The sequence below is a fragment of the Malaclemys terrapin genome, chromosome 6, assembly GCF_027887155.1.
Source record: "Malaclemys terrapin pileata isolate rMalTer1 chromosome 6, rMalTer1.hap1, whole genome shotgun sequence".
Taxonomy (NCBI): Eukaryota; Metazoa; Chordata; order Testudines; family Emydidae; genus Malaclemys; species Malaclemys terrapin.
The window spans coordinates 55,477,386-55,503,230 of NC_071510.1; the positions used below are offsets into that span (position 1 = coordinate 55,477,386).

Sequence of the window (25,845 nt, forward strand, 5' to 3'; positions counted from 1 at the left end):
AGTTCACACTTGCTGGGAAAGAATGAGCTCTAGGATTCTGCAGGGAGATGCAAGGTTTCTGTTGCAATCTCATGTTGCTAGCCAGACCAGGTGAAGCTCATTGACTCTAATCCAGGAGAATTAAAAGGGCAGGTGCCTCTCTGAGCAGAGAGGAAACAGAGAAGCTTGGGGGAGGAAAATCAATTTATGAGTAGCTATACTTGTGGAGAAAGAATAGGATGAAGCTTAGGGTAGATTTTGTAGCTGATTTGTTGTTTAATTTAATTTTAAAATAAAGACAAATATGTGAAGGGGTAACCTTTAGCCTATAGCCAGTGTGTTTAGATTGTTCAGAATAAGGTGGGGATTTTACCTGCTTATATGTGGTAATTGGAGTGGGATTATGGGCACACCCTACATTAGAGATAAAATGGAACATGTTGTACAGTGGCAAGAGGAACTCAGCAGTGGTAGTCCAAGTCTGCTGCCGCCCTACAGCAATGGCTACAAGCCCAGGCTGCAGCCCAACAGGCTTTGTGCATGTGTGTAGTTTAGGTTGTTATGTTCATGGCATACACAAAGAGAAGTTACATAAAATACTCTTTCTGGAAGGTTGCAACATAACATTACTTTATTTTAGGCACCCAAGTCTGAAAATTGGTGGCCCTGGCTAATACCCTGCCTCTGGAATTATTTTAAATGTCTGTATGGATCAGCACATCTGGAATCAGAAGTGAAAGTGCAAACATACCTAGAGAGATACTATTCTTAGAGTATTGTGAGGCCAAATGGAAGCAGGAAGTTCCAGAAATCTAGTGAGAGAACCTCCTGTTTTGTTGAAATTTCAAAGCTAATTCTGGAGACTCTAAAGACCAGATTAAAAATCCATGGCAAGATTCCTGATTTGTATACATTGGTGTATCTTCACTGATGTCAATGGAGCTATGCTGACTTACATCAGCTGTGAACTTGGCCCGACCTTCCAATACTTAGACAACTGTAACCTTCATTCTTCTGAAGGTCTGTTTACATGTTGAGCTGGGGGTGTGATTCTCTGCTCAAGAAGACCTACCCGCACTAGTTCCGGTCAACCTAGCATGCTAATAATAGAGTATAGCCACAGAAGTGAGCGGCTACTTGTCCTGACTATGTGCCTTTGGTCTCAGATGGATACTACTCAGGGCAGCTTGCCACTCCTGTTACCTGTGCTGCCACAGCTACACTATGTTTAGCACACTAGCTCAATCAGAGCTATGGTGGGTATGTAGTGTAGCTGTACCCTAAGAGTTGTCCATGTTGTATGTAGCTATGTAGCTTTCTATGTACAGAATCTTTAAATGGGAGAGGTTTGTCAACCAGGACTGTGAAACAGTTAGGTTTAAGGAGCGTAGACTTAGAATGAGGGATGTACTCTGCTTTCTCTCTGGTGGAAAACTTACACTTATTTTCTAGAAAGAATGGTCCAGTGGTTAGGGCATTCATTTTTAATTGAGAAAACCTAGACCCTGTTCTGCCACAGATTTGGGCAAGTTGCTTTTAAAAATCTGCCCCTTTGTCTCTGTGCTTCAAATCCCCATCTCTAAAATGGGGATAACAATACTTCCCTAAGTCACAGGGGCATGTGAGTATAGATAAGTTGAAGATTGAAATGCTCAAATATCATAGTCATAGGTGCCAATATACGTACATTAGATTTTTCTTAGCCTAAAATTAGCCATCTAACCTGAATGTATATGCGGTGCTCTTTGCATAATGCCTATCTGTTGTGATTTTTGTATGTGTGGTGGGGGAAAGAGAATAGCTTGGAAATGATTTAGTGGGGAGATACTAATTACAATGCTTGCATATTTTAAAAATCTGTTTATGTTTCCTTAGAGGTTAGTTTGTAGCTGCTTGAAACTAACTTAGTTCTCATGTCTAAATTAATTAAAAGTGACTCTCTAGCAAATCATAATTTTTCAAGAAACCCAAGCCTCTGTGGGCTACAGCTTCAAAATTAGGCACAAGCTGAACAAGATGCTTGTGCTCAGATAAACTACTATCTACAAACTAGAGATTGGAAAATGTATCCCCAATCTCTGCTCACAAATAGGTGGTAGCACTTTGTTCCATGGCACATCATCTTACTTAGTAAACGGGTCTTGGCAAATTCTCAATGCACAACATTTCATGGACAAAATGCTGTGTGACACAGTCTTCACACAATGCCTTTTCATTACAAAGAAAACGTAAAATCTAGAATTGAAAATAATAAATTCAGGCACCAGACTATTTATATATACATTTTTGATTCAGAATAGAAAATCTGTGACCAGGTCTTGTCAGGGAATGGTTGGTGCAACAAATACATTCTATAGTAAGGTATGTAGTATGGTCTTTGATCACAATGACACAGTTATATAAGAATGAGTTCCCTTTATATGTTAAGCTATTGGATGTGCAGGTGCTAATGTGGCTTTTATTTTGAGATTGTGGCAAATCTTCTGCCATAAAGGAGAAGGCACAGTGGAGCTTGTGTTGTTATGCATTTGTAATTGCCCCTGTATAATAGGTGCAGTAAGGAAGCTATGTGAAGATCAACTGCTGTCAGCAACAGAGACCTGCTGTTATTATGTAAAAGTCCATATCCTAATGTGTCTAATTGTAATTACATAGCTTTTAAAAAGTACTCTTGGAAAACATAGATATCATTGTATTATAAAGGATAGTTCATGGCTATTTCACGTCTACTGTGCCAAGATGCCTTACAAACAAATAACAAAGATGTGTACCTGCTCCAAGGAGTCTACAGTCTAAGGTCTTGATCCTGAAACTGGATCTACTAGACCAACTTACATGATCAGGGCCTAATCTGGATACAACACAGCAAAGGATGGCAAACAAGATTGGGATATAGGAAGGATGTGAGATGTATGAATAAAAGATAATGAGAGGTGTAAGGTCCCTGGCCTGACACCCCTGCTACCTTTGGTTTTTCCCCTCCTTTCTTCCCAGAGTGTTGGTGTAGCGCTGCTGGATCAGTGTGCTCTCAACCTTTCCAGACTACTGTATCCCTTTCAGGAGTCTGCTTTGTCTTGCGTTATCCCCAAGTTTCACCTCACTTAAAAACTACTTGCTTACAAAATCAGACATAAAAATACAAAAGTGTCACAGCACATTATTACTAAAAAATTGCTTACTTTCACATTTTACCATATAATTATAAAATAAATCAATTGGAATATAAATATTGTGCTTACAATTCACTGTATAGTATATAGAGCAGTGTAAATAAGTCATGATATAAAATTTTAATTTGCGCAGACTTCACTAGTGCTTTTTATGTGGACCGTTGTAAAACTAGGCAAATATCTAGAGTAGTTGATGTACCCCCTGGAAGACCTCTGCGTACCTCCAGGGGTACACATATCCCTGGTTGAGAACCACTGTGCTAGATGAAAGCCACACTAAACAGCTCCCTCTAATGGTCCAGTTTGTTTCCATTTAAACAAAACTGAATTAATATTGCTTTAAGCATATGATATAAATATTAATAATACTATAAATAAGCACCTATACCCAAAATGTGGCCTCATATTTCCTCAGCCCTACATGCACTTAAAAGAAGGTGAACTATAAGATATTCTGAATGTTTCAGATAGATTTGCTATGTATAGTGCTGCAAAGACTAATCTGTATTTATTATACTTTAATTTTGTATCTGAAATATTAGATCCACACTGGTCTTTTTCCCCCCTTCCTTTACACTGAAAAAATTCTGATTTCTGAAAGAGATCCTACCATGTTAGGTGGTGACTAGAATAATGTTATTGACCATCCCAGCACAGGTCATCTTCTTTCTAGTATCATTCAGATACCACAGTCACTATTACAAAATCTAGATTGTAAAAGCTGGAGAATTCATAACTAGAGTTGGTCAAAACACTTTCAAAGGAACAGTTTTCTGCTGGAAAATTCAGTTTTGTCAAAATCAAACATGTTACATCAGGGTGGGCAAACTTTTTGGCCTGAGGGCCACATCGGGGTTCCAAAACTGTATGGAGGACTGGGTAGGGAAGACTGTCCCTCCCCAAACAGCCTGGCCCCCACCCCCATCTGCCCGCTCCCACTTCCCACCCCCTGACTGCCCCCCTCAGAAGCTCCCACCCATCCAATCCCCCCTGCTCCTTGTCCCCTGATCGCCCCCTCCTGGGACCCCTGCCCCTAACCGCCTCCCTTGGGGCCCCACCCCCATCCAACCCTCTCTGCTCCCTGTCCCCTGACTGTCCTGACCCCTATCCACATCCCCACTCCCTGACAGGTCCCCTGGGACTCCCACGCCTGTCCAAACACCCCCTACTCCCTGTCCCTTGACTGTCCCCCCGGGACCTCGTGTCCCTTATCCAACTTTTGTAGTGTCAGGAGGATTGCACTGGGGCTTAGGTGTGAGATTGGTCTTGGGCATCACTGCCAATGTAGTGTCAGATGCCCAAGGCAGAAATTAGGCACTTTAGAAGACTTTTACAGCAAAAATTTAGGCACTGAGTGAGTCTAGGAGGCAGAAGAGTGAGGTTTTTGTGGATCTCAATGGCACCTAAATCTCTTTGTGGATCTGGGCCTCACCTGTAAAATGGGCACGTCTCTACCTCACAGGAGTGATGTGAGTCTTCCATAAATTTATTCTGTGAGGCATTCGGATACTATGGTATTGGGGACCATGTGAGTAGCTGATGTATTTTCTTTTCCTCTTTTAAAAGAAGGTTGATGTTTGAGAGGGAAATACACATTATCATTGTGCACCTTCATATATAAACTTGAATTACAAGTAGTTACATCAGTCTCAGAAAATAGAAAGATGCAACATTATAGTCAATAGTGTAGCAGCTTTTGGAGCTCCCTCCGCACCCAAGACAATTTAAACTAGGATTTCTTTTCTACACTGGCAGCTACTAATGAATGGTGAATGGGGCTTGAAGGAGGGGATTTAACAGATGGGGTTATTTCTTTAAAGAAATAAAAAGCCTCCACAGAAGTGGCCTCTTTTACCTTCCCCGGAGAGAAGAGAAAAAGTAAAACTTCAGGGCAGCACTATATAGCACAGTCAGGCGAGGGAAGGGCTGGCAGCATCTTCAGCACAGCAGCACCAGATAATGCAGTCCGGGGAAGAAGAAGCCTCCAGTTCTTAATACTCCTTATCCTGAAGTACACAGTAGTGCAGAGAGCCGCACATGCTCACAGGATGCCTTTTCAGTCCTCTTTGGGGGCTAGGAACTTAGTCCCAAAGAATCATGAGTCACTGACATGCATCCACCTCAGCAGGGGTCTCCATCACAATGATGGATAAAGTGATCTCTGTGAATTGGCCCGAAAGCACATAGGTAGTTCGGACCCAGGTTCCATTTTCCCCAAACTCCTGGCAGGTAGATTATTGCAGTAAGGAGGTGCTATTTTAAATGCTCATATTTTTGCAGCTATGAGGGTTCACTGCATGCTTTCATATGTGTTTTTTATATGTCACTGACTATTAGTTTTGAGAAAGCAAAACCAGGCTGATGATGTTTTGCAAAACCAAAACAATGAGGTCTTACAAAACCAAAACCATCCTGGCTTCTGCTCATCCCTGTTAAATTGTTAGGTACAATATAAGAACAATTAGTATTTGGATTACGTAAAGGAAAAACTGATAGTAGTTTGCTAAGTATGTCCCTCACTCACTTCTGGATTCCAAGGGAGGAAAATAGTGGACCCTGTGCAAACAAATATTAATGTTGTGTTAATAGTTGTTTGCACAGGTCCACTGTTGTGTGTGCCATTGCCATCCATAGCAAAGGTGAAACATGATATACAGTACACAGACACAGCCAAGAGTTGTGCAAAACTGAATAGAAGTGTTCGAGGCAGGAAAATTTTGGGGTATGCAACAAATAGGTAAGAAAATGCTAAAACTGACTAGTGGAGAACCACAATGAATACAGTGCATAAAGATAGGGGTGTGTGTGTGTGGCCAACTGCCGATGTCACAATACAGCAGTGGCCAGAGTCCTACATAACACTGCCATGAAACTTTGCAGAAGAATTTGTCTAGCACTAAACACCAAGAGCCAAGGTAAAGTCATGATGCCTGGAAAGTGTAAGGCAAACACAGACCAATCATTAAGAACAGAGTCATATTTTTTTGGTTGTATAGCACACACCAACATCCACTTAGAAAAGCCATGGATAAAAAATCTGTGACCTGTAAGCAACTTCAAAGTAAGATGCTTAAAGCCAGACAGAGAAGCAATATGATCACCAAATTATGCTTGGGGCAGGACCTGAACCCAGGAACTCCTGGGTCATAAGGCCACATATATAGTCATATGCTATGCCCTCTTCCATGTATGGATTCTCTGTAACTTGAAGTCTTTAAATCATGCTTTGAGGACTTCAGTAACTCAGCCAGAGTTTATGGGTCTATTACAGGAGGCGGGGTCGGGGGTGGGGGGTGAGGTTCTATGGCCTGCAATGTGCAAGAGGTCAGACCAGATGATCATGACGGTCCCTTCTGACCTTTGAATCTATGAATCTATAGTAGAATTCTGTGAAGTATCCTATCAGGGTCATTTCAATGACAAAGATAAGATTAGATAAAGACTTTTCACTAAGCTTTACACATGTGAGACATGGGCAGGCTCTAACCACAACCACACAGATACAAAAATTGTGCTGGCAAGAGACCCGTAATGCAGACATGTGGAAAGATGTTGAAACAGCAGCACGACTTCTAATTCTATCACACATGCTAAAGAGCCACTCCTATTTGTCATACAAGCAAGTCAGTGAAGGGTTGTGAAATATCTGCAAGTCATTTAGCATACAAAATATGTACAAAGGGCACAAAGTAAATCAACTATGCACACACTCATAGTCAGTATATGTGACCTGAGCTGTTTCCAGTAGATTGCTATAAGAAGTCAGCAGGTAGGACTATGAGACAAACACTATTATCCACAAGTGGAAATGTGCATAAAATTAATCCCACAGGCCATACCACCAGGCAAGTGCCTTCTCACAGTGATAACACACAATCAAAACCTCACACCCATATCATCAGCACTTCCTCTCCAAAGGACCCACAGGCATATCATATGCCACATCCATCCTCTGGTAAGGATCAGTACAGCATTGTTATCCATTATATAAACACTCAGACTACTTGTATAGTGTGCCTTGCCCATTAAATATCATCAGCACTACAACAGGTTAGTTGGATTCTTCTTTTGACCCACCCTATTACCTACCAGACAGGGGAACCCTGCAGAGAGATGCTAATTGATTCCCTATTGATTTACTGTAGCAAGTGCAGCACGTTAATACCCTGGACATAATAGAGGTGTGAGTGGCCTCTGAGTAATCCTAAGGGAGGAACAACTGAGTTTAGTAGGAAGGATTGAACTGATGTTCATATTATTTATTTGAACCTCCACAGTATGTTGGGACAGCTTTGTGGCAGGATGTTCACAAACTCATCTAACACAAGTGGCTGAATAGCAGTTTAATCACATTCACCCAGTATGGAGTGATAGAGAGACCTTTATCCTGAAAGTGGGGTAAATCGCAGCACAGTTTTTGCTACAGGCTCAGCCAAGTTCACATATCTGGTATAGTTGTATTGAATTCCTTTCTTCACAGTCATGCTTAACAAGCATGAACTGCATGTAATCTTTTTTTTCCACAGCTCCTCCACTTCAGCTTATTAAAAAATATTGCTCCAGTTCATGTGATGATCCCACACTACAAAAATATTAATTCCCTCCATCTCTCTGATGTCCTCTTGGATGTTATGACTCCTTTCATCATCATTACCTATGGGCTGGTCCTTCCTTCTTTTATGAGGCATGTCAGAAGAGGTGCTCTCCTCAAACTGTCTGCTGTTTCTCTTGGTGGATACAAACATCAATGCAGTATCCACTCTTCCTTCTGGTAAAGTTCCTTCTTGTGAGTAAAACTCAGCAGTGTCTGGATTTCAGGCCCAAATACAGTATGATCCCTGAGGGCTTCTTGGAGATAATTACCAAAATGACAGGGTGGGGAGAGCTTTATTATAATAATAATAGCCAACTCTTACAGAACAGTGAAACTTCTGCTAGTAAGTTTTTGTACCAGGTGAAATTATGAAATTATGAAATTATGACCCCATTGACATAGCAAAGCTCTCATTGACTTCAGTAGGGCCATGATTTCTCCCATAGTGCTTTCTAATCACGTTAGTTAAGTCCTTGCAGATCATGTCACACAGTGCTTGAGGGAAATTTAGTCTGTGAGGACTACAAATATCAAATCAAGAATTAGGAAAGTAGATTATGAAAAAAATATGTCTTCAGTGTATATTGTTGTAGCCTTTATACCTAAAGTTCAAAAAACTCATCTTTTAATCACAGTGGAACCCAGCCATTTTTGCCTGTCTTTCATTTATCCAAAGACCTTTTCCTTTCCGCTATTAGTACTACTACTACTACTTATTTTTTTGTATTAGAGTAGTGCCTAGAGGTTCCAATCCAGGTCAGAGTCTCACTGAGCTAGGCCGTGTATGTATTTATAGTTAGAGACAGTCCCTGACCCAAGGACCTTAGAATTTCTAAATAAAAATGGCATACAAAGGATGGGAGAGGAAACAGAAAGGTAAGAGACAGTCCGTGACCCAAGGAGCTTTGAATTTCTAAATAAAAAAGGCATACAAAGGATGGGAGAGGAAACAGAAACCTACCCAAGTTCACACAGCAGTTCAGTGGCAGAAGCAGGAGTAGAACCTAGGACCATGTTGCCGTTGTAGTGATCATGCTGCTGCTATAAAAGGGATCCTATCCTCATCACAAATTATTTTCTTATGTCTCCTCATCCAACCAAGCCAGTCATGCCTGTTTAATTCCCTACGATGACTTTAATTGGATGAGGCTAATATTATTCATTAATTTGTTTTTGGCAATCCCCAGATTTTTCCAGATGTCTAGGAAAGGAGGTTCCTACCCTGAATTGCTTAAAGTGCAATGAAAAACTCAGAACGAGGAAAAAATATAAATTTGAAAATGAATTGCACTAGTCCAGTCAGCTCCTCCTTGTTTTTACAGCAGAGAAGACAGTGGATAATAAACTGTTCTACTGAACTATTTATTTCATATGAGGCAGGGTTTTTTTTGTTTGTTTTTTTTGCTTTTGGAACCTGTAAGAAATGTGTCCCAGATATAACAGGCCACATAAGACAAATGCTTCTCCTGGAGAAGTTTGGTGTGTTATTGAGCAGTGAAACAGTTCACAATGTTTTAAGTGGTCATAACTGGGCTGCAAAGATAGCACATGTTTAAGATGAAAAGTTACCCCTCTCTTTACTGCTTCAGTTTATCTGAATGAAGCCTTGGCAACACAGCGGAGTGGGTTGGGCTGGTCTCTGACGGATACTGTTGTCACCACCAGAACTTCATTTGTGTTTAGCGAGAGTTCACATTTTGAACAAATATAGAAAATTCAGCAACAAGAACCTAAAACTATGGATCCCTAATAAAGATGCTTAACATCTACATAGTAGTTTTCATATTCAAACTGCTTTATGCCTATTAAGTAACTAAACCTCACTTAGACCCCTGCACAATAGATAAGTCAATATTCTTAATTCCACTTCACAGATGAGGAATCCCAAGTGAAGAAATGAAGTGATTTACCCAAAGCCATACAGCAAATCACGGGGCAGCACCAGGAATACAGCCAAGATTACAGCTACAGATCTTTTCCATGATACACTGCTTCCCACACTCGAGTCCTCTTTAGATTTTCTATCAGTTAGCTTCAGTCATTACCGGCCAATGCTAACCCTCCATTTCCCTTTACGAACACCTGATGTACTGAAAGCATCTGCTATACACAGGTCTTTTACTCCTGCTTTATCATTTTATTATTGTTAAGGATGACTATACATACAGAACGCAGTAGGTATAAATGGAGCTTTACAGACACCAGAGAAGATAAGGACCCTGATCTAATGATCTTAAAATTCTCATTTGTACATATTCGATACATTGGATTGGCCTAAACTACAAATCTGAGTCTAGATTGAGACTTTTCTAAAGTTTGGGGGATTTGACTGTAGAGATTTTAGAGATAAAGGTCAGCTGTGAAATTCAGATCTTCATTGCTGTTGCCAGTTATTCTGGCCTGGAGTGCTGGAAGGTGGTTCTCTGAAGCCAGGACAGCTTCATGAATCCACCCTAACAGTGCTGCAGATGCATCTGGTTAACACTCTTTTTGGATACAGATCCCAGGCTAACCCTGACCCATAAACAGTGCTGTGCATGCTGTACTACTAAAGGAAGCCTCCGTTATAGCTCCATAGCCTCTGTCTGTTTCTGAAATCAAGTCTGCTCTTTGTCAGAAGAACATGCTGCCATGGTGATAAATGATGAGCTCCCCTGTCTGAAATGTTAATAGCCCCCTAGATTCCTGCAAATTTATACTCATCTGCACAGTGCCAATTTCAGCAAGAGAAAAGCAGAGGTATATAAAAGCTTAAATATACAGTCGCTCTTTAGCCTCAAGCATGACTAATTATGATGGCTGAGAACAATCATTAATATATTAAATTGTCTGACTGTCTATCTTCACACCTGGATAATATTCTATAAATAAACAGGATTGTAATGAAAATATTAATTGGAATAAAAAAGCCTGCATGTCTTTTTAAAAACCTTATTTCATGGATAGCAGCACACACCTCCCTTTAGGTGAGTGTGTCATAACTGTGACACACATACCGAAAACAAGTTCATAAGTGCTCACTCCAGCTGCCAGGTCATGCTATGGAATTACACATGCTTCTTGCTAGGTTGTCTGTTTTTTGTAGTTAAGTTAGTTTATGTTTTTCTAGTGTTTGCTGTTTAGAAAGGAATGTTTTTATTAAAGGCCTTTATGATCACCACCATCCACCTGACTGAGTAGGATTGGACTGAGTTTCCACAGGGTCTGTCCACGCCACTCCTCACTTGGCAGGAGAGGTTCTTTTTGAGTGACATGAGGCACAGGAATCTTTACCCCTCGAAGGGCTGATTACACTGCTTCCAGAGCATCCGTAGTATCTAGCTGGGTGTACATGTATATGTAGTGAAGTAAGTATAACAAATAAACACTGGATGTTGATCTGAAAATCAGGCCCTAATTAACTTGTTTAAGGAAACAAAAGAAGCCTCTGACATGTTTAATTAGCTCAGGAATTCCTGGCTCCCAATCCTGGTAGACAATCTCTCACTCATATTCAAGTTAGATAAAAAAAGCCATTATGGAGATATAAACATTAAAACAAACAACAATAATATTTCACAGGAAGTGAGGTGAGGCCATCAAACTAATTTTCACTTGAACTGTAAACAATATTTTTGATGCCTGGTCTGCAATTATTTTAACACATTGAGATTTATTCTTGAGTAGCAAAATAACAGTTACATAAGGGATCGGTCAGGGTGCTCCTGATGAGGCACTGTGTGACTGTGCTTATATAACACATCAATTGCCAATTTCTAGTAAAAAAGATTGTGGTGGTTACTAATAGCATTTGGGAATTAACTGGGCAGATACAGGGGTCAAACAGTGGTGAAAAATTCTCATCCAAGCTACAGTGGTGGCAGAGCTATTCAAAGAGGCTACTTCAGCCCACAGGCCCTTTCATAGTTCCCATCCTCCACAGACATAGGTGCTGGAACATCACCTGGCTTGAAGTGGTTTCCATCATATATAGGCTTTACAGTTTGGTTCAATGGCTCTCAGCACACCCACTATACAAATTGTTCTAGCACCCCTGCCCACAGAAGGGGCGGATGAGAGGATCCACATAGCAGTGTACCCTCTGGTCTTCCCCTTTCTGTTTCCTTCACTTGTGTAAGCTCCTCCCACTCCACCCCTGCTCAGAGAAGAGTGCTATGCCATGCAGGAAACTGTACACCCACTGTACAGTCCACCCTGCATGGCCAATGGAACCACACTGATGGTGTGGTGATTGATGGTAGTGCTGCTTGGGAGACCTCTGTGACTGCCGAGGAGGAGCTGGATTTGGCACTTAGAATATGAGCTTTTCCAACAGAACATTTTACTAGAGAGCCTTTATGAAATCTCACATCACACAAACACTTTTTGCTATCATGGTAGAATCCCTCTTAAAACTCAATTTAACAAGCACTATAAAGTTGCCCACAGGCCATAATGCTTGAGAAAATATTTGACCTACTTCCCTGCTTTAAATCCACTTTGTATTCAAATCCACTTTTACTTTCTAAATAATACTTGCCCCCTCACTGGGTTGGCATGAGACTTAATGACTGCAAAGAGCTTTGAAATCCTCAGATGGACAATGCTATACAAATTCAAAGTCCTACTTATTATTTTTAATTATTCTTATTATTGCTGTACAAAAATAAGGAACTGTAGTCTCATAAATCTTGTACTCTCCCATAAATTCCCCCACATGGCTCCCTTCAGACTAACTCCTGCATACCAAGTGCACCATTAAATTAGGCTTGAATAAAGACTGGGAGTGGATGGGTCATTACACAAAGTAAAAACTATTTCCCCATGCTAATTTTTCCCCTCCTGTTACTTACACCTTCTTGTCAACTGTTTGAAATGGGCCATCCTGATTATCACTACAAAAGTGTTTTTTTCTCCTGCTGATAATAGCCCACCTTAATTGATTAGTCTCATTAGAGTTGGTATGGCAACACCCATTTTTTCATGTTCTCTGTGTATATATATCTTTCGACTATTTTCCTCCGATGAAGTGGGTTTTAGCCCACGAAAGCTTATGCCCAAATAAATTTGTTAGTCTCTAAGGTGCCACAAGTACTCCTGTTCTTTATACTAAGTGCAGTCACTAATCCAACTGTAATCGTTATCACTGTGTGCTTTGCCTTCCCAAATTAAACTTCTTTTTAGGGTTTCCAGCAGTGTAGGTGTTCTGGTGCCATCCCACTCTTCTGCTGCTACTCTCGCTCCAGATATAAAATAGGTTCAGAATGCTCAATCAGAGTTTGAACCATACTGAGCTTACCTCACAAACACTGATCCGATGCTATCTGTAAGGCTGAGTGGAGAATCATCACTGGGCTTTCGGAAGCTGTTCTGATTCTCATAATGAAAAACAGTCTCATCCAAGGAATGCCTTTTTCTCACCATTTTAAGGGAATTAACTGCAGAATTCAACAAATTCAGCACAAATTGCTGCTCTCCAAAGTGATCCTTTGAAAGCTCAGCCTTTCACTGCGGTAGGAAGTGCATTCTTCCCGTGAATCCAGCTCAAGCTAGTTTTTTTTTTAAAAAATCTGTTAATAAGTAACATATTAGCATGACATCACAAGGTGGTTTTCCGTTTGTCCACAGTGCTTCATATACTTGTTCCAAACCAGTCATACTATGTGGTGTGATATGACTTTAGAACTTATTACTGCTAGTCCTATTACCTAGCTTGTATATACTACTTTTCATACGTAGCTCTAATACTAATAGTAATAATTTCTGCCATTTAAATAAAGAAAATGAGGGTATATAAAAGAATTGCACTTTTTCAAATAGTATTTCCTTGACAAAGTTAGCATCAGAAACAAACAGAAATATGCTCTATCATATGGACTATTTTAATGGATTATCAGCCTGACTCTAATTACCCAGATGGAAAAACAAAGTATACTTTATATACGATATAAGCTACTATATTTAAATCATTTGGCATGTCAAAGCTATTTTATTGCACACCCACATTAACATATGTATATATGTGTGTATAATTATCAATATATGTACATGTTTTAAAGTGTACATTGCAGCTCATTTAAATATGGATAAGACTTTAACATTCAAATCACCAGATAACAATGAAGCACGAGCAGTTTGCCTAACCTTTCTTTCCAGAGGGAGCTGACAACCATTAACTGCAAGCTGCACAGTTTCCTGTTTGCTGAAGATGGTGGTAATGATTGTATATAAGAAAACAATGTACACGGTGGAAAAAGTTTGTTTTAAATATAACTTCTTCAATCATCCTGGATGAAGGCATCAGTCCATGCAGAAAGACCCTTATGCCTGTATAGAGTCCCTTTATCTTCAGCCTGGATAGAAGGGTCTAGCCATGAGGATTCCATTGCCTGATGGATTCTAAATCTATGAACCTGACTTCTTATTCTAAAGTTCCATAGACAGATTCTTTAACAATGCAAATGGCAATGAATTTGGACTATTCAATCAAAATAAATGTTTAAATTATGATTTTCTGTACAATCTACTCTTGTTTCTTTGTATAATTAACACCCCCCCAGCCTCTTAGTTTTAGAAAACAAAAATCTCTTTTGTGATCAATGCGAAGCAAACTGTAATTACATCTACTATAAATGACAGAAACAACAGAGGGGAAAACAAGCTATGACAACACCATGATTATCACCACAAGGGAGGAAGTAAAGATCAATACAAAACAGCACATCCCTTTGGAGGTGAAAACTCAAAATCAATTAAAAAGTATTAAAGAAAAGATAAGGAAGCTAGGTTCACTGTGACACAAGAACAAAATATGAGAAACAGAAATACATATCAAACACAAAATGGACAGGTAAAAAGATTGTAAAAAGATTGTAGATAGAATTTTATGAAATGAAGTTTTAAAAAATTAGTGAAATCTGTACTTTTGATCTCCTTAAATATTGTCTGTGCAATAACAGACAAATGATCTCCCCCCAAAAAGGAAGTTATTTTAACTTTTCTGCTTCCCTGAGTTAAACTTTCTGGAATTCCAATGAGTTAGTTCTTTCCAGAACTATATTTTACATCTTTGGATTCCAGCCATCCAGATCTTTTAGTTGCCTGGGGTTCTGCTGGATGGAATTAGCTTATAATCACCGGCTGATTAGCCATACAGTATCTCTGTACTTTATTTCTCTTCTTGGAAAACAAACAGATAAAAAGGTACCCTTCAACAAACAGAGCAAAACCATGACAATGCCATTAGTTCCTTAAAGGAGACTAAAGATTTAATTAAAAAAGAGGGTTGAAGTGACCAAAAGAACAAAGCCATGGCCAATTCGCTCCTTGTCATGGTTTAGCCACTTCTGTTTCCCACTACTCCTAGTTTGTTCAGAGGCTGGGCGGCTGCTGCTGCATCAGTTTGACAACACAAGCACAGATGTCTAGTCTTTCCAAGTCCCAGAATTAAAAAATTGTGCATCTGGCAGGGTAAGCTCCCGACTGTTCTTCAGAGCTGGTTTCTTGGCCAACCATCTTACTAGAACTGAGTCTGAGCCAGCTGTCTTTGAGCCAGAGCCCTGCTTCACTCAGACATTTCATGCTTGCTATAGATCCATAGTGTTTGAAACAGTGAAATGAAATCAACTCCAGTGTGGAATGGCAATATCATGTTTTAGGTAACAGAGGTAGGTGTATGGAACTGCATGAAACATGCAACCCTAGTATTGTACACAAAGCACAATGTCACTGGCAGAGACACTTGAACCAAGCGTAATGCATGGAATAAACACCATGATGTACTAGATGATGATTTGTACCATGACTGTCAGTAAAACACCAGCCACAACTACATCCAACAACAGTAACAGGAGCAGACTGGCTGCAATATAATTAAGCTTGGAAGGATTAAGTTTTCATCAGTAAATGTTGGTAAATGCTGATTTCACCGTGCACACAAAAACTGATTAAAACATATTTCCATCAATAATAATCAAAATTCACAGATAGGCAAAGTAAGAGTTGGATTTGAGGATATTTCCTTCATATATTTTGACATGTGCTGTTGACAATTTGTGTTTCTATGCTTATAAAGCTTTAACTTTTTGAATCACAATGTCGGACCCTCTCACCTAATTTCCTGCAACTGTGAAAATTTAAATAGAAACAAATAGAAAAAATGTTTAAAAATAAAACATTATTATTAATCAAAATTATATAAAAAAAATCAAATTCTGCCAACCCTAAATATGACAATAAAGCAAAGACCTAGCAAGGAGACCTGAATTTAAAGCTTATTCAAAGATGGCTGAAGTGAATAGAAAAATTCTCATTAACTTCAATGAGTTTTGATCAGGGCCTTTATCAGAGCAGCACAACCATGACTCAGACAGTCCTGTGCAGCAACAGTGAGCCCAGCCTGTAGAGAAGAAGCACAGGAAAAAAACAATTAATAGAAAAACGGAGGCACCTACACCAATCGATAAACACAGCTGGAACAAATCATGGGTTTGATTGCTTTGATTCTCTCAGGAAGTGGATAGAGGAGCATTTATAGAGACAAAGAAAGAGAAGGAGCTAAGCAGGCCTAGGAAATTTTAGAACACGTAAAACTTTTCCTTTCTTCTCTTCCACAAGAAATAGTAATTTTTTTCATTTTTCTTTCTTTGATGCCTACAAGCCCCAGTCAGAATCATAGCCTCATTGTGCTAGGCACTGTATAACATATTATGCTATACGGTCCTTGGCTAGAAGATTTTATAACAAGACATAACTAAGTGAGTTTAACAAACAATAGAAGGGAGGACAGGGGAGATCACCTTGCTACATAATAGCACATACCTTGATAAATCAGACTGAATTAAATGGGTGGGGGATAACTTTATTTTAATAATAATTTTGTTGTTTCCCATTGCTTATCTTTTTTAAATTTCTGTTTTTACTAGAAGAATTCCCTTCCTCCAAATCTCTACTCTTGCCTGTTTCTAATTTTTTTTAAATGTATCTTAAAAATTCCTTCCTCTAGTCTATCATTAAGAAAATAAACAAACAATGCAGACAAAATATCACAAGGAGTTCCCCGGCTATCACCTTTTCTTCTTGACCATGGCCCTTTCAAAATGCAGTCACTGCTCTTTCCCCTCAGAAATAGTATCATATATGTCTACATACATGTACCAGACTTAAATTCATTATACTTGGGTTTCTTCCTGCTTCAGGAAGAAGGAACTTATAAACTCTGTACATTATTGTTTGTTTAGTAGACTGCACCTTCAAATCAATTGTATTTTGACATTTACTGTTTGGAAAGGGTGTGCTTACCTATTTTTTGTCTCCTTTGTTTGATTAATTTCATCACTGCCAGGGCTCTCTCTTGGGGGATACAGGAACTGTTGTAAATCCCCCTTCCTACATAGAGCACTAATTGCTATATCTAACAAGTGCATTGATTGAATCCAACTATCTCCCATCTTTCTGTGACTTACCACTTATCACAATTTACCACAGTCTCTTCCACTTTCGTATTTAGTAAATTGTGCATAGTGCTTTGCCTTTGATATGAAGGGTGAGGTTGCATAGTCTCCTTGCTGGTCTCATTTGATTTAACTGTGTTAGTACCAGATCTCTGGCTGGGGCACTTTTGAAGAACTGTGGCTATATCTACACAGCAAAGAAAAACCTGTAGCTGGCCTGTGCCAGCTGACTCAGGCTCGCAGGGTTTGGGTCTGTGGGACTGTTTTGCTGTGTAGACTTCTGGGCTCGGGCTGGAGCCGGGCAGGGTGGGCCAACCGCAGTTTTTTTTTTTTTTTGTTGCTGTGTAGACATACCTTGTGTGTTCCGTGTCTCATCATTCCCATATACAACATTATTTCTTATACCTACTAAATACATTTATTGGTCTCTGATTTTCTGTCACCACCTATCACTATTCACAATAGCCATTAGCACATATTTTTATAATAATAATTTTATAATAGTAATTTTATGTGTAAGTACACGCATAGTCCTAATTGGGAAGGGCATGACAAAACATAGAAAATCAGGCAATTGCACTTTTCCTTGAGGTCCCTTTGGAGTTGGTTTAGCTATTCAAAGATGAGTCTGAAAAGTGGAAAAACATTTGAGGGAATGAATGGGCTATGGGATTTGTAGAGATGTAGAACATTTCATTTCTAGGTCACTGGTTTAATTCTAACAAGTTATTGGTGACAAGAAGTTGTCTCCGCTTCCTGCTTGTTCGGTGGCCAGTGTGAAATGTATTAGTGTTCTCAAGCCAGTCATTGTCCACAGATGACAAAACCACCACCCTGCTTGTCACTAATTGCCACCTTTGTAAGCATTCCCAGGAGAGAGGCTTAAACAGATTGAATGACATAAAGACTGATTCTCTGTCACCTTTATTAGAACTCCTTCATCCAGAACATGATTGAGGCACATTGATGGGGCAATGCATGGAAGCATGCACTAGTGCTGCTGTGTTTTTTGTGGAGAGGATAAACATGGGACTTTAAACTCCACTCTGTTAATTGGCAACGAATGCTAGTATTAAATTCACTTGAAAGATTGATCCATTGGTTTTCATGCCACTCATACTCTTCCTTTGCACATTATTATTTATTTATTTGTATTACAGTAGTACAGAGAGGTCCATCAGGGCCACATTCTTCTAGGTACTGCATAGACTTAAGAAAGACAGCTTCTTCCTCCACAGAATTTACTGTTTAAGTTTAAAACAAGATGAAGCAAGATGAAATAAATGAGGGACAGGGTGTGGCAAAAGAACATTATTTTTTCATAGACCTGCTATGTGCATGATTTGTTATATAATCAGAAGGATTCTTGAGATATAGGCAGTTTCAATAAAAGCAGTTTACTGTACAATACTTTGTAATTTAAAAGAGAATTGTCACATCTGTTGTTGAAATTAGAAACCCATGATACCCAAGTTATAGATAATCACAGAAAAGGACCCTTTAAGGTAACAATATTTATCATTTCTGTGGCATTTTTCATCTGAGGAAATCAAAGTACGTTACAAAATTAGTTAATGAAGTACATGCCGCCCATGGGAGCTGGGTGAAAAATATGTTGTTTTATCTCCATTTTACAGTTGGGTAGATTGAAGGACAGAGATTTAAGGGTGGATTTTTTCAGAGTGCTCAGCAGAGGTCTAATGACAGTCCATTGACTTCAGTGGATACAGAGTTCCTGAGTGCTTTTGAAAATCTTACCCTCTACTGACTTGCCCAAAGTCACAAAGCAAAGTCAATGATACAAGTGGGAATAGAACTCAAAATTCCCACTTCTCTGCTCTAACCACAATACAGCACGCCTTCCCTTGAGTGACTACTTTGTGTCATGAATTACTATAAAAAAGAGCTAAAGAGAAAGCAGAGCTCTTTTTGGCTCTGCTTGCAGTTGACAGCATTACTAGCAGGAGCTGAAGCATAGTTCTGGTCTATTCATTTCTGTACAAATCCCTAAGGTGGTGGTGACAGGGGTTAGATTTTTAACGAACTGCTTTACACAGCTCCACTTTAATCTCCTAATGGCATTTCCCACCCCAATCCCTTGCAATTGGATTGAAGAAAGATATAAAATAGATGAAATTAATGCTACAGAATTGGGAACTTGCAAGATAACATTGGTAAAATAAAATAAAACACATTAATCATTAATATATATTCCCAAACATTTTTACATAAGAAAGCATGTAAACATCTTTGCATAAAAATCTGCTTTTGGGTTACAAACATCATTTCATACTTTCTGGTGATTACACAGCTAACGGTTTAGAATCAGACAATATTTTCTTCAGTATAGGGTATTACTCGCTATGGAATTACCATTTTCTGTAGTAAAAATAGACTGGCTGGTAAGCTGGTATCTAACTCACTGGCAAATGGAATGGCAATATCCATCTTTTAAATTTAAACTACAGCAAGGGGTGGGCAGAGGAATGGGAATTTTGAGTTCTACTCCTATTTGTATAATTGACTTTGCTTTGTGACTGTAGGCAAATTCATGATGACATGCCAGAAGACCTCAACGCTTTATTTATACCTTATTGTCCAGGATACAGGTAGTGTATATGTAAAATGGGACACAATATTGCCATGCTTGCAAACATTGTTTTGAAGTACAAGCTGTTCTTTAGAATAATAAAATTAGCATTAAACTTTAATCTGTCTTCAGGGTAATGAAAACCAACAGAAAATATTGCGACCTGTATTAAGAAGCGAGAGAAAAATCTTTTTCCAACACTTAATGAATGAGGCAACTAGATTTGTGTTCAAAACCAATTAGTTTTGCAGTCACTGTTTCCCCCCTCCCTAGTTAACAAACAGTCTGTTAGTGACTTTCTATATAGTTAAAACTAATTGAAAACTCTGTAAATAGGTATATTTGAAGAAATTAAGCTATAATTTGCAAAATTATTGATTTTTGTTAATGTGTTATAATTATAGCCATAACCAGTTCTTCAGCTTATGTCATTTTTAAGTAGTATCATTCTAACATTAGAGGTGACTCAACCAATCATTACCATTCCTCGTTAGGTAATTTATTATTTATTATTTGTGTGACTGTAGTGCCTAGGAGCCCTAGTCATGGACCATTGTCCTCGGAACTGTACAAACAGAACAAAAAGATGGTCCCTACTCCAAGGAGCTTATAATTTAAGTATAAGACAAGAGACGACAGATGCCTACAGACAGGCCGATGTCAATGAGATAGTATTTGTCAGCATGGTGGGCCACTGTCTCTGCATACCAGCACCCTAGTCATTGTCAAGTTTTCTGTAGGCATCAAGGAGAGTTTTGAGGAGGAATTTGAAGATGGACAATGAGATAACTTTGTGGATGTTTATGGGAAGTGCCTCCCAAGCCTGTGGGGCAGCATGGGAGAAAGCATGAAGGTGCTTGTTTGTAAATGTAACGTGGGCAACAGAGGCTGAAATCATGGGCCAACTGGAGGCAAACATTGACAGCTTAATAGCAAATAAGAATTGATAGATAGGATGGGGATTGACTGTGAAGGGCCTTGAAAATGAACACCAGCAACTTATATCTGATGCAATAGAGAAGGGGGAGCCACTGAAGGGATGCAAAAGGAGAGGTGACGCAAGGGCTGTTTTAGCCATGTTGAGCTTGAGCTGATGGCTAGTCACCCACAAGGAGATGTCATAAAGAGAGGCTGAGATTTTAGTTCCATGCTGTAACTTTTTGTTTGAAATGAGGCAGTGGTGTTGCAGTTGACTATATGCATACGTCAAGAGTTCTCATTACTAGGTTACTTGAGTATCTGTACACAAACAGAGAGAACACTGGATTAGCTCCATGCCACTAGGTCTGACACATCAGGTTTAGCTCTCCTCCCAGCTGCATTCTTGATTCAGAGCACAGATACTGCTGTACTTTTCCAGTGATAGTCTACAATTGCCATCTTGAGTTCCTCTTTTCCAATTCTATCCTAGATGCTCACCAATCTGGCTTCTACCCTCTACACTTCCTGGGAAGCACGCTTGCCAAAGTCTCTAATCACCTTTTCCTATTCAAATCTTGGGCCCTGTACTGTGTCCTTATCTGCCTTGAACTCTCAGCTGTCGTTTACATCATTGCTTATCTTGATAACTTTTCCCATCTTAGCTTTTGTGATTCCATTCTTTCCCAGCTTGCATCCGACCTGTCGGGACCCTCCTTCCACATTTCATTTAGTGGGTCCTCTCCTCAACTCTTCCTCTTTCAGTGTGGATTCTTGTAATAGGGTGCTGGCCTAAGAGGCACTGAACTAGCACCATTAGCGCAGAACCTGCTAGCATAGCTCCCATAAAGGGGAACTGACTGGAGCTGGCAGGGTGTGGCTCATTACAGGAGCCTGAGAGCAATCACCTGAGAGCCTGCTGAGAGGAAGGCCTATAAAGCTAGCAGGAAGGAAGTAGAAGGGGGGAACAGGAAAGTGAGGGCCTGTTGCTCCCCACTAGTTGTAAGAGCAAGCTGTTCCCTAAGGGGCTACCTGACTGATATTGAACTGTATATAGTTGTATATACGTGGTGGTGGGAAAATACAGGGAAATAAAAGGGCACTGGTGTGTGAAAGAGTGGTCTCCAGCGAATTTGTACCGCGAGCAACAAACTGCTTGTCTACAATTCTACAGACTCCATCCTTGGTCCCCTCCTTTTTACATTCTTTGCCTTATTGCTGGGCAAAGTTATCACTTTACCTGGCTTCAACCATCATCTCTACACAATGACTACACAAATCTATCCCTTCATTCTGTCTCCCTCTTTCCAGACTCCCACATTTGACCAAGCTCTCCACATATGGATGCCAGTGCATCCTTGTTGAGTTTCATCACTATAACTGTAAGGAGAATTTGGACCATTGCTTTGTTGCCTTAAAATTTCAAAATCTGCAGCACATTCTTGAAAGAAAATTGTCCTTCTTTCGTGCAGTAGATCTGTGACGAATCTAGCCACATATATAAACTGGAAAAATGTAATAAAAAAAAAAAAAAAAGAAGGGTCAGAATGAAGGATAAGAATATGATAGTAAGATATTGTGTGGGATACAATTCAGTACTTTTTTTTTCTAAGACTGCACAGCCAATAAGTTAGTGAGAGACTGAATTCTGTAATTAAGTAAAACTGAATTCTACCATCTGCTGAGTCCCAAATATGTGGCTAGCCAGACTAGCACCACCTAGTGGATTATAACTCTAACTTTGTTGGACTGGATGATTTTTGTCCCTCTTGCACCCTCAGGAAAATTACTACTTTCATTTTCAAAGGGCTGGAAAGGGATTTAGGTGAGTGAAGCCCATGATAATAGAAGTCACATGACTAAAATCTGCAGAGGCCTGGAACTTGATATTTTGGTCCGGGAAGGTTTTGATTCACAGGAGTGCCCCACGTGCCAGGGGCCTATCCCGGGTATGCCTTGCTTTTCCACCTGTAAGGAGCAGCAGCCCTAGAACCTGAGTTTGTGGATTTCTGCTTCCATGCTGCCACCTAACAGCAGAAACACTTAACAGGTCATGAGTCTCAGGTTGTTGCCCACAGAGGGCCCAATTGACAGGACATTCCCAATTGGTCTGGACATACTATTTAAGCCTGGGGAAGATACAGGAAATTTGTCTGTTCAACTAGGTGGAACCTCAGCTAGCTGTTGCTACAGACCCTGCTTCCTCATGCTGCTCCTGACCCCAAGTAACAGAGGGGTAGCCAGGTTAGTCTGTATCCACAAAAACAATGAGGAGTCCGTTGGCACCTTAATGACTAACAGATTTATTTGGGCATAAGCTTTTTTTTTTTTTGCTCCAATCCCTCAGACAGAGACAAACACCTACAAGATCTCTATCAAGCATTCTTAAAACTACAATACCCACCTGGGGAAGTGAGGAAACAGATTGACAGAGCGAGATGGGTACCCAGAAATCACCTACTACAGGACAGGCCCAACAAGAAAATAACAGAACACCACTGGCCATCATGTACAGCCCCCAGCTAAAACCTCTCCAGTGCATCATCAACAATCTACAGCCTATCCTGGAAAACGATCCCCCACTCTCACAAGCCTTGGGAGGCAGGCCAATACTTGCTTACAGACAGACCTCCAGCCTGAAGCAAATACTCACCAGTAACTACACACCACACCACAGAAACACTAACCCAGGAACCAATCCCTGTAACAAACCCTGTTGCCTACTCTGTCCCCATATCTACTCTAGCGACACCATCAGAGGACCCAACCACATGAGCCACACCATCAGAGGCTCATTCACTTGCACATCTACTAATGTGATATATGCCATCATGTGCTAGCAATGCCCCTCTGCTATGTACATTGGCCAAACCGGACAGTCTCTACGTAAAAGGATAAATGGACACAAATCAGACATCAGAAATGGTAACATACAAAAGCCAGTAGGAGAAAACTGCAATCTCCCTGGACACTCAATAACAGATTTAAAAGTAGACATACTTCAACAAAAAAACTTCAAAAACAGACTTCAAAGAGAAACTGCAGAGCTACAATTCATTTGCAGACTTAACACCATCAATTTGGGCTTGAATAGGGACTGGGAGTGGCTGGCTCACTACAAAAGCAATTTTCCTTCTCTTGGTATTGACACCTCCTCATCAATTATTGGGAGTGGACTACATCCACCCTAACTAAATTGGCCTTCAACATTGGTTCTCCACTTGTAAGGTAATTCCCTTCTCTTCGTGTGCCAATATATATTTATGCCTGTATCTGTAATTTTCACTCCATGCATCTGAAGAAGTGGGTTTTTTACCCATGAAAGCTTATGCCCAAATATATCTGTTAGTCTTTAAGGTGCCTCCAGACTCCTCGTTGTTCTCCTGACCCCTGATTCCTGACCTTAGCTTTTACTTCCTGGGTTCTGGATACCTGGTTTCTGATTCAGTGTTGTCTCCTGCTTCTGACTTCTAATCTCGGCCTTACCTCCTGACACTGACTCCTGGCCCCTAATTTGGACTTGACTCTGGCCCTTAGTTCCTGACCCTGGATTGACCCATGACTCCGCTTCCTGATGTCTGACTCTGGCTCTATCCTGTAGGCTAGCTGTGAACAAGCCAGCCTTGACACCACCCCAATGTGATCAGTAGTTTAAAGCCACAATCTGCCCTTGGTGTGTAATTAGCTTGATTTACACAAAAATACAGTACCTGTTTATGAGCATGTATCTATTCCAACCTGCTCTAAAACAAGCTCTGCACAATGAGTGGAGTCAAAAACTCATCCCTTTTCTGAAGTCTGGTTTATTAACAAATAAATTAACAATAAGATAACGTAAAATTTAGCTAAAGACTTCTTCTGAAACTTGGGCTCCTCCCAGGGTTTCTACCTCAGGACTGCTCAGCCCACATCCTATGTCCTCTTTCTCATTAGTGAACTATCTCACCGCGCAAGTTAACAGGATCAATACCTGCTGACCAGTTGTTTCTGCAAACACCGCAGTCTGATACACTGATGAAGAGATCTTGTTTTACATCTATCCCTTCTCCTGCATTGTAATACATAAGAAAAGTCATGTCAAGTAACAGAACAGTTCCAATGTTAAGATGTATGAATTTCTACTTCTGTATAATTTAAGTGGCCTCAGGGGGAACAGTGAAAAGTAGAACAGGACTAATATCAAAACACATCTTTTGTAGGTATCCACTTAGAATTAAATAATAACAACATCTAGATCGTCTCTAATGTTTTAAATCAGTAGTTTTCAAAAGTGCTTTACAAAGGAGGTAAATATCACTTCCCCCATTTTACAGATAGGGAAACAGAGGTACTAAGAGGCAAAGGGACTTCTCCAAGGTCACCAAGCAGACTAGTGGTAGATCTGAGACTAGAAACCAGGGCTTCTGATCCACAAGCCAACATACTTTTAAGAAGGATATACTGCCTCTCTGAGTTTACTTCAGCTTGATTTACTTTGGTTTTCTATGAATGTTAAAGCGACTGAGTTTTAATGGCAAAACTGCTCACAGAAAGCAAATTTTAAGCTTGCATGCTCAAGTATTCAAATTAGAAGTGATGTAGTTTATATGGAATGAGGCATTCATGACACAGCAGGGGAAAAGATTTAATAAAATCCTTCCTCAGAGCCCAGGCACAGAGGCAATTAAATGATATAGATAAGGATCTGACCCTACCCTTTGTAGCTCCAATCACACATGCAATTGTTTTGTGTCAATAACTGTGGTGATAAAAGGAAATTACAAACTAGTAAACATAGTCAGTTAATATAGTTTCTATGGGGATGGGGGGTAGTACACAGCAGGAGGACAGAATTTATAAAAACCTCACCAAAGCTTTGGCAAAAAGACAATTAAAAAAGCCATATAAGGATCTAAGAGCACCCTTTGCAACTAGGACATGTATCATTATCATGTGTGAATGCAATGAGAAATTAAATTTAATTTCTACACTGAGCACCCTACAATAGCCTCATTTTTCTAGGAACAATGCCAGGTTTGTGTGAAGAAAGGAAAAGGGTTTAACGTTTTCTAAAATTCTGCAATTGTAGTTCTCTCCTGCTCTCTTTCCTTGTAGAATTAAAGCTCTAGTGGTTTCTTCAAGTCCTCCTCCTGATAATAATCCAATCGAGGGAACCGCAACAAA

The 25,845-nt window shown here is 39.9% G+C and overlaps 1 protein-coding gene across 3 annotated transcripts in view; it reads right to left on the reverse strand.

Moving 5' to 3' along the window:
• GRAMD2B (GRAM domain containing 2B) overlaps window positions 1–13,243 on the reverse strand; it is a 62,125-nt gene extending 48,882 nt beyond the window's left edge. For 2 of the 3 annotated variants that reach the window (XM_054031819.1, XM_054031817.1), the window contains exon 1: window positions 13,022–13,242. In XM_054031819.1, the coding sequence (XP_053887794.1) occupies window positions 13,022–13,146 (125 nt within the window). In that variant the 5' untranslated portion in view covers window positions 13,147–13,242. Of the gene's footprint in view, window positions 1–13,021 lie in introns of all 3 variants that reach the window. The other variant, XR_008445374.1, reaches the window with a different exon arrangement.
• Window positions 13,244–25,845: the final 12,602 nt, after the last annotated feature.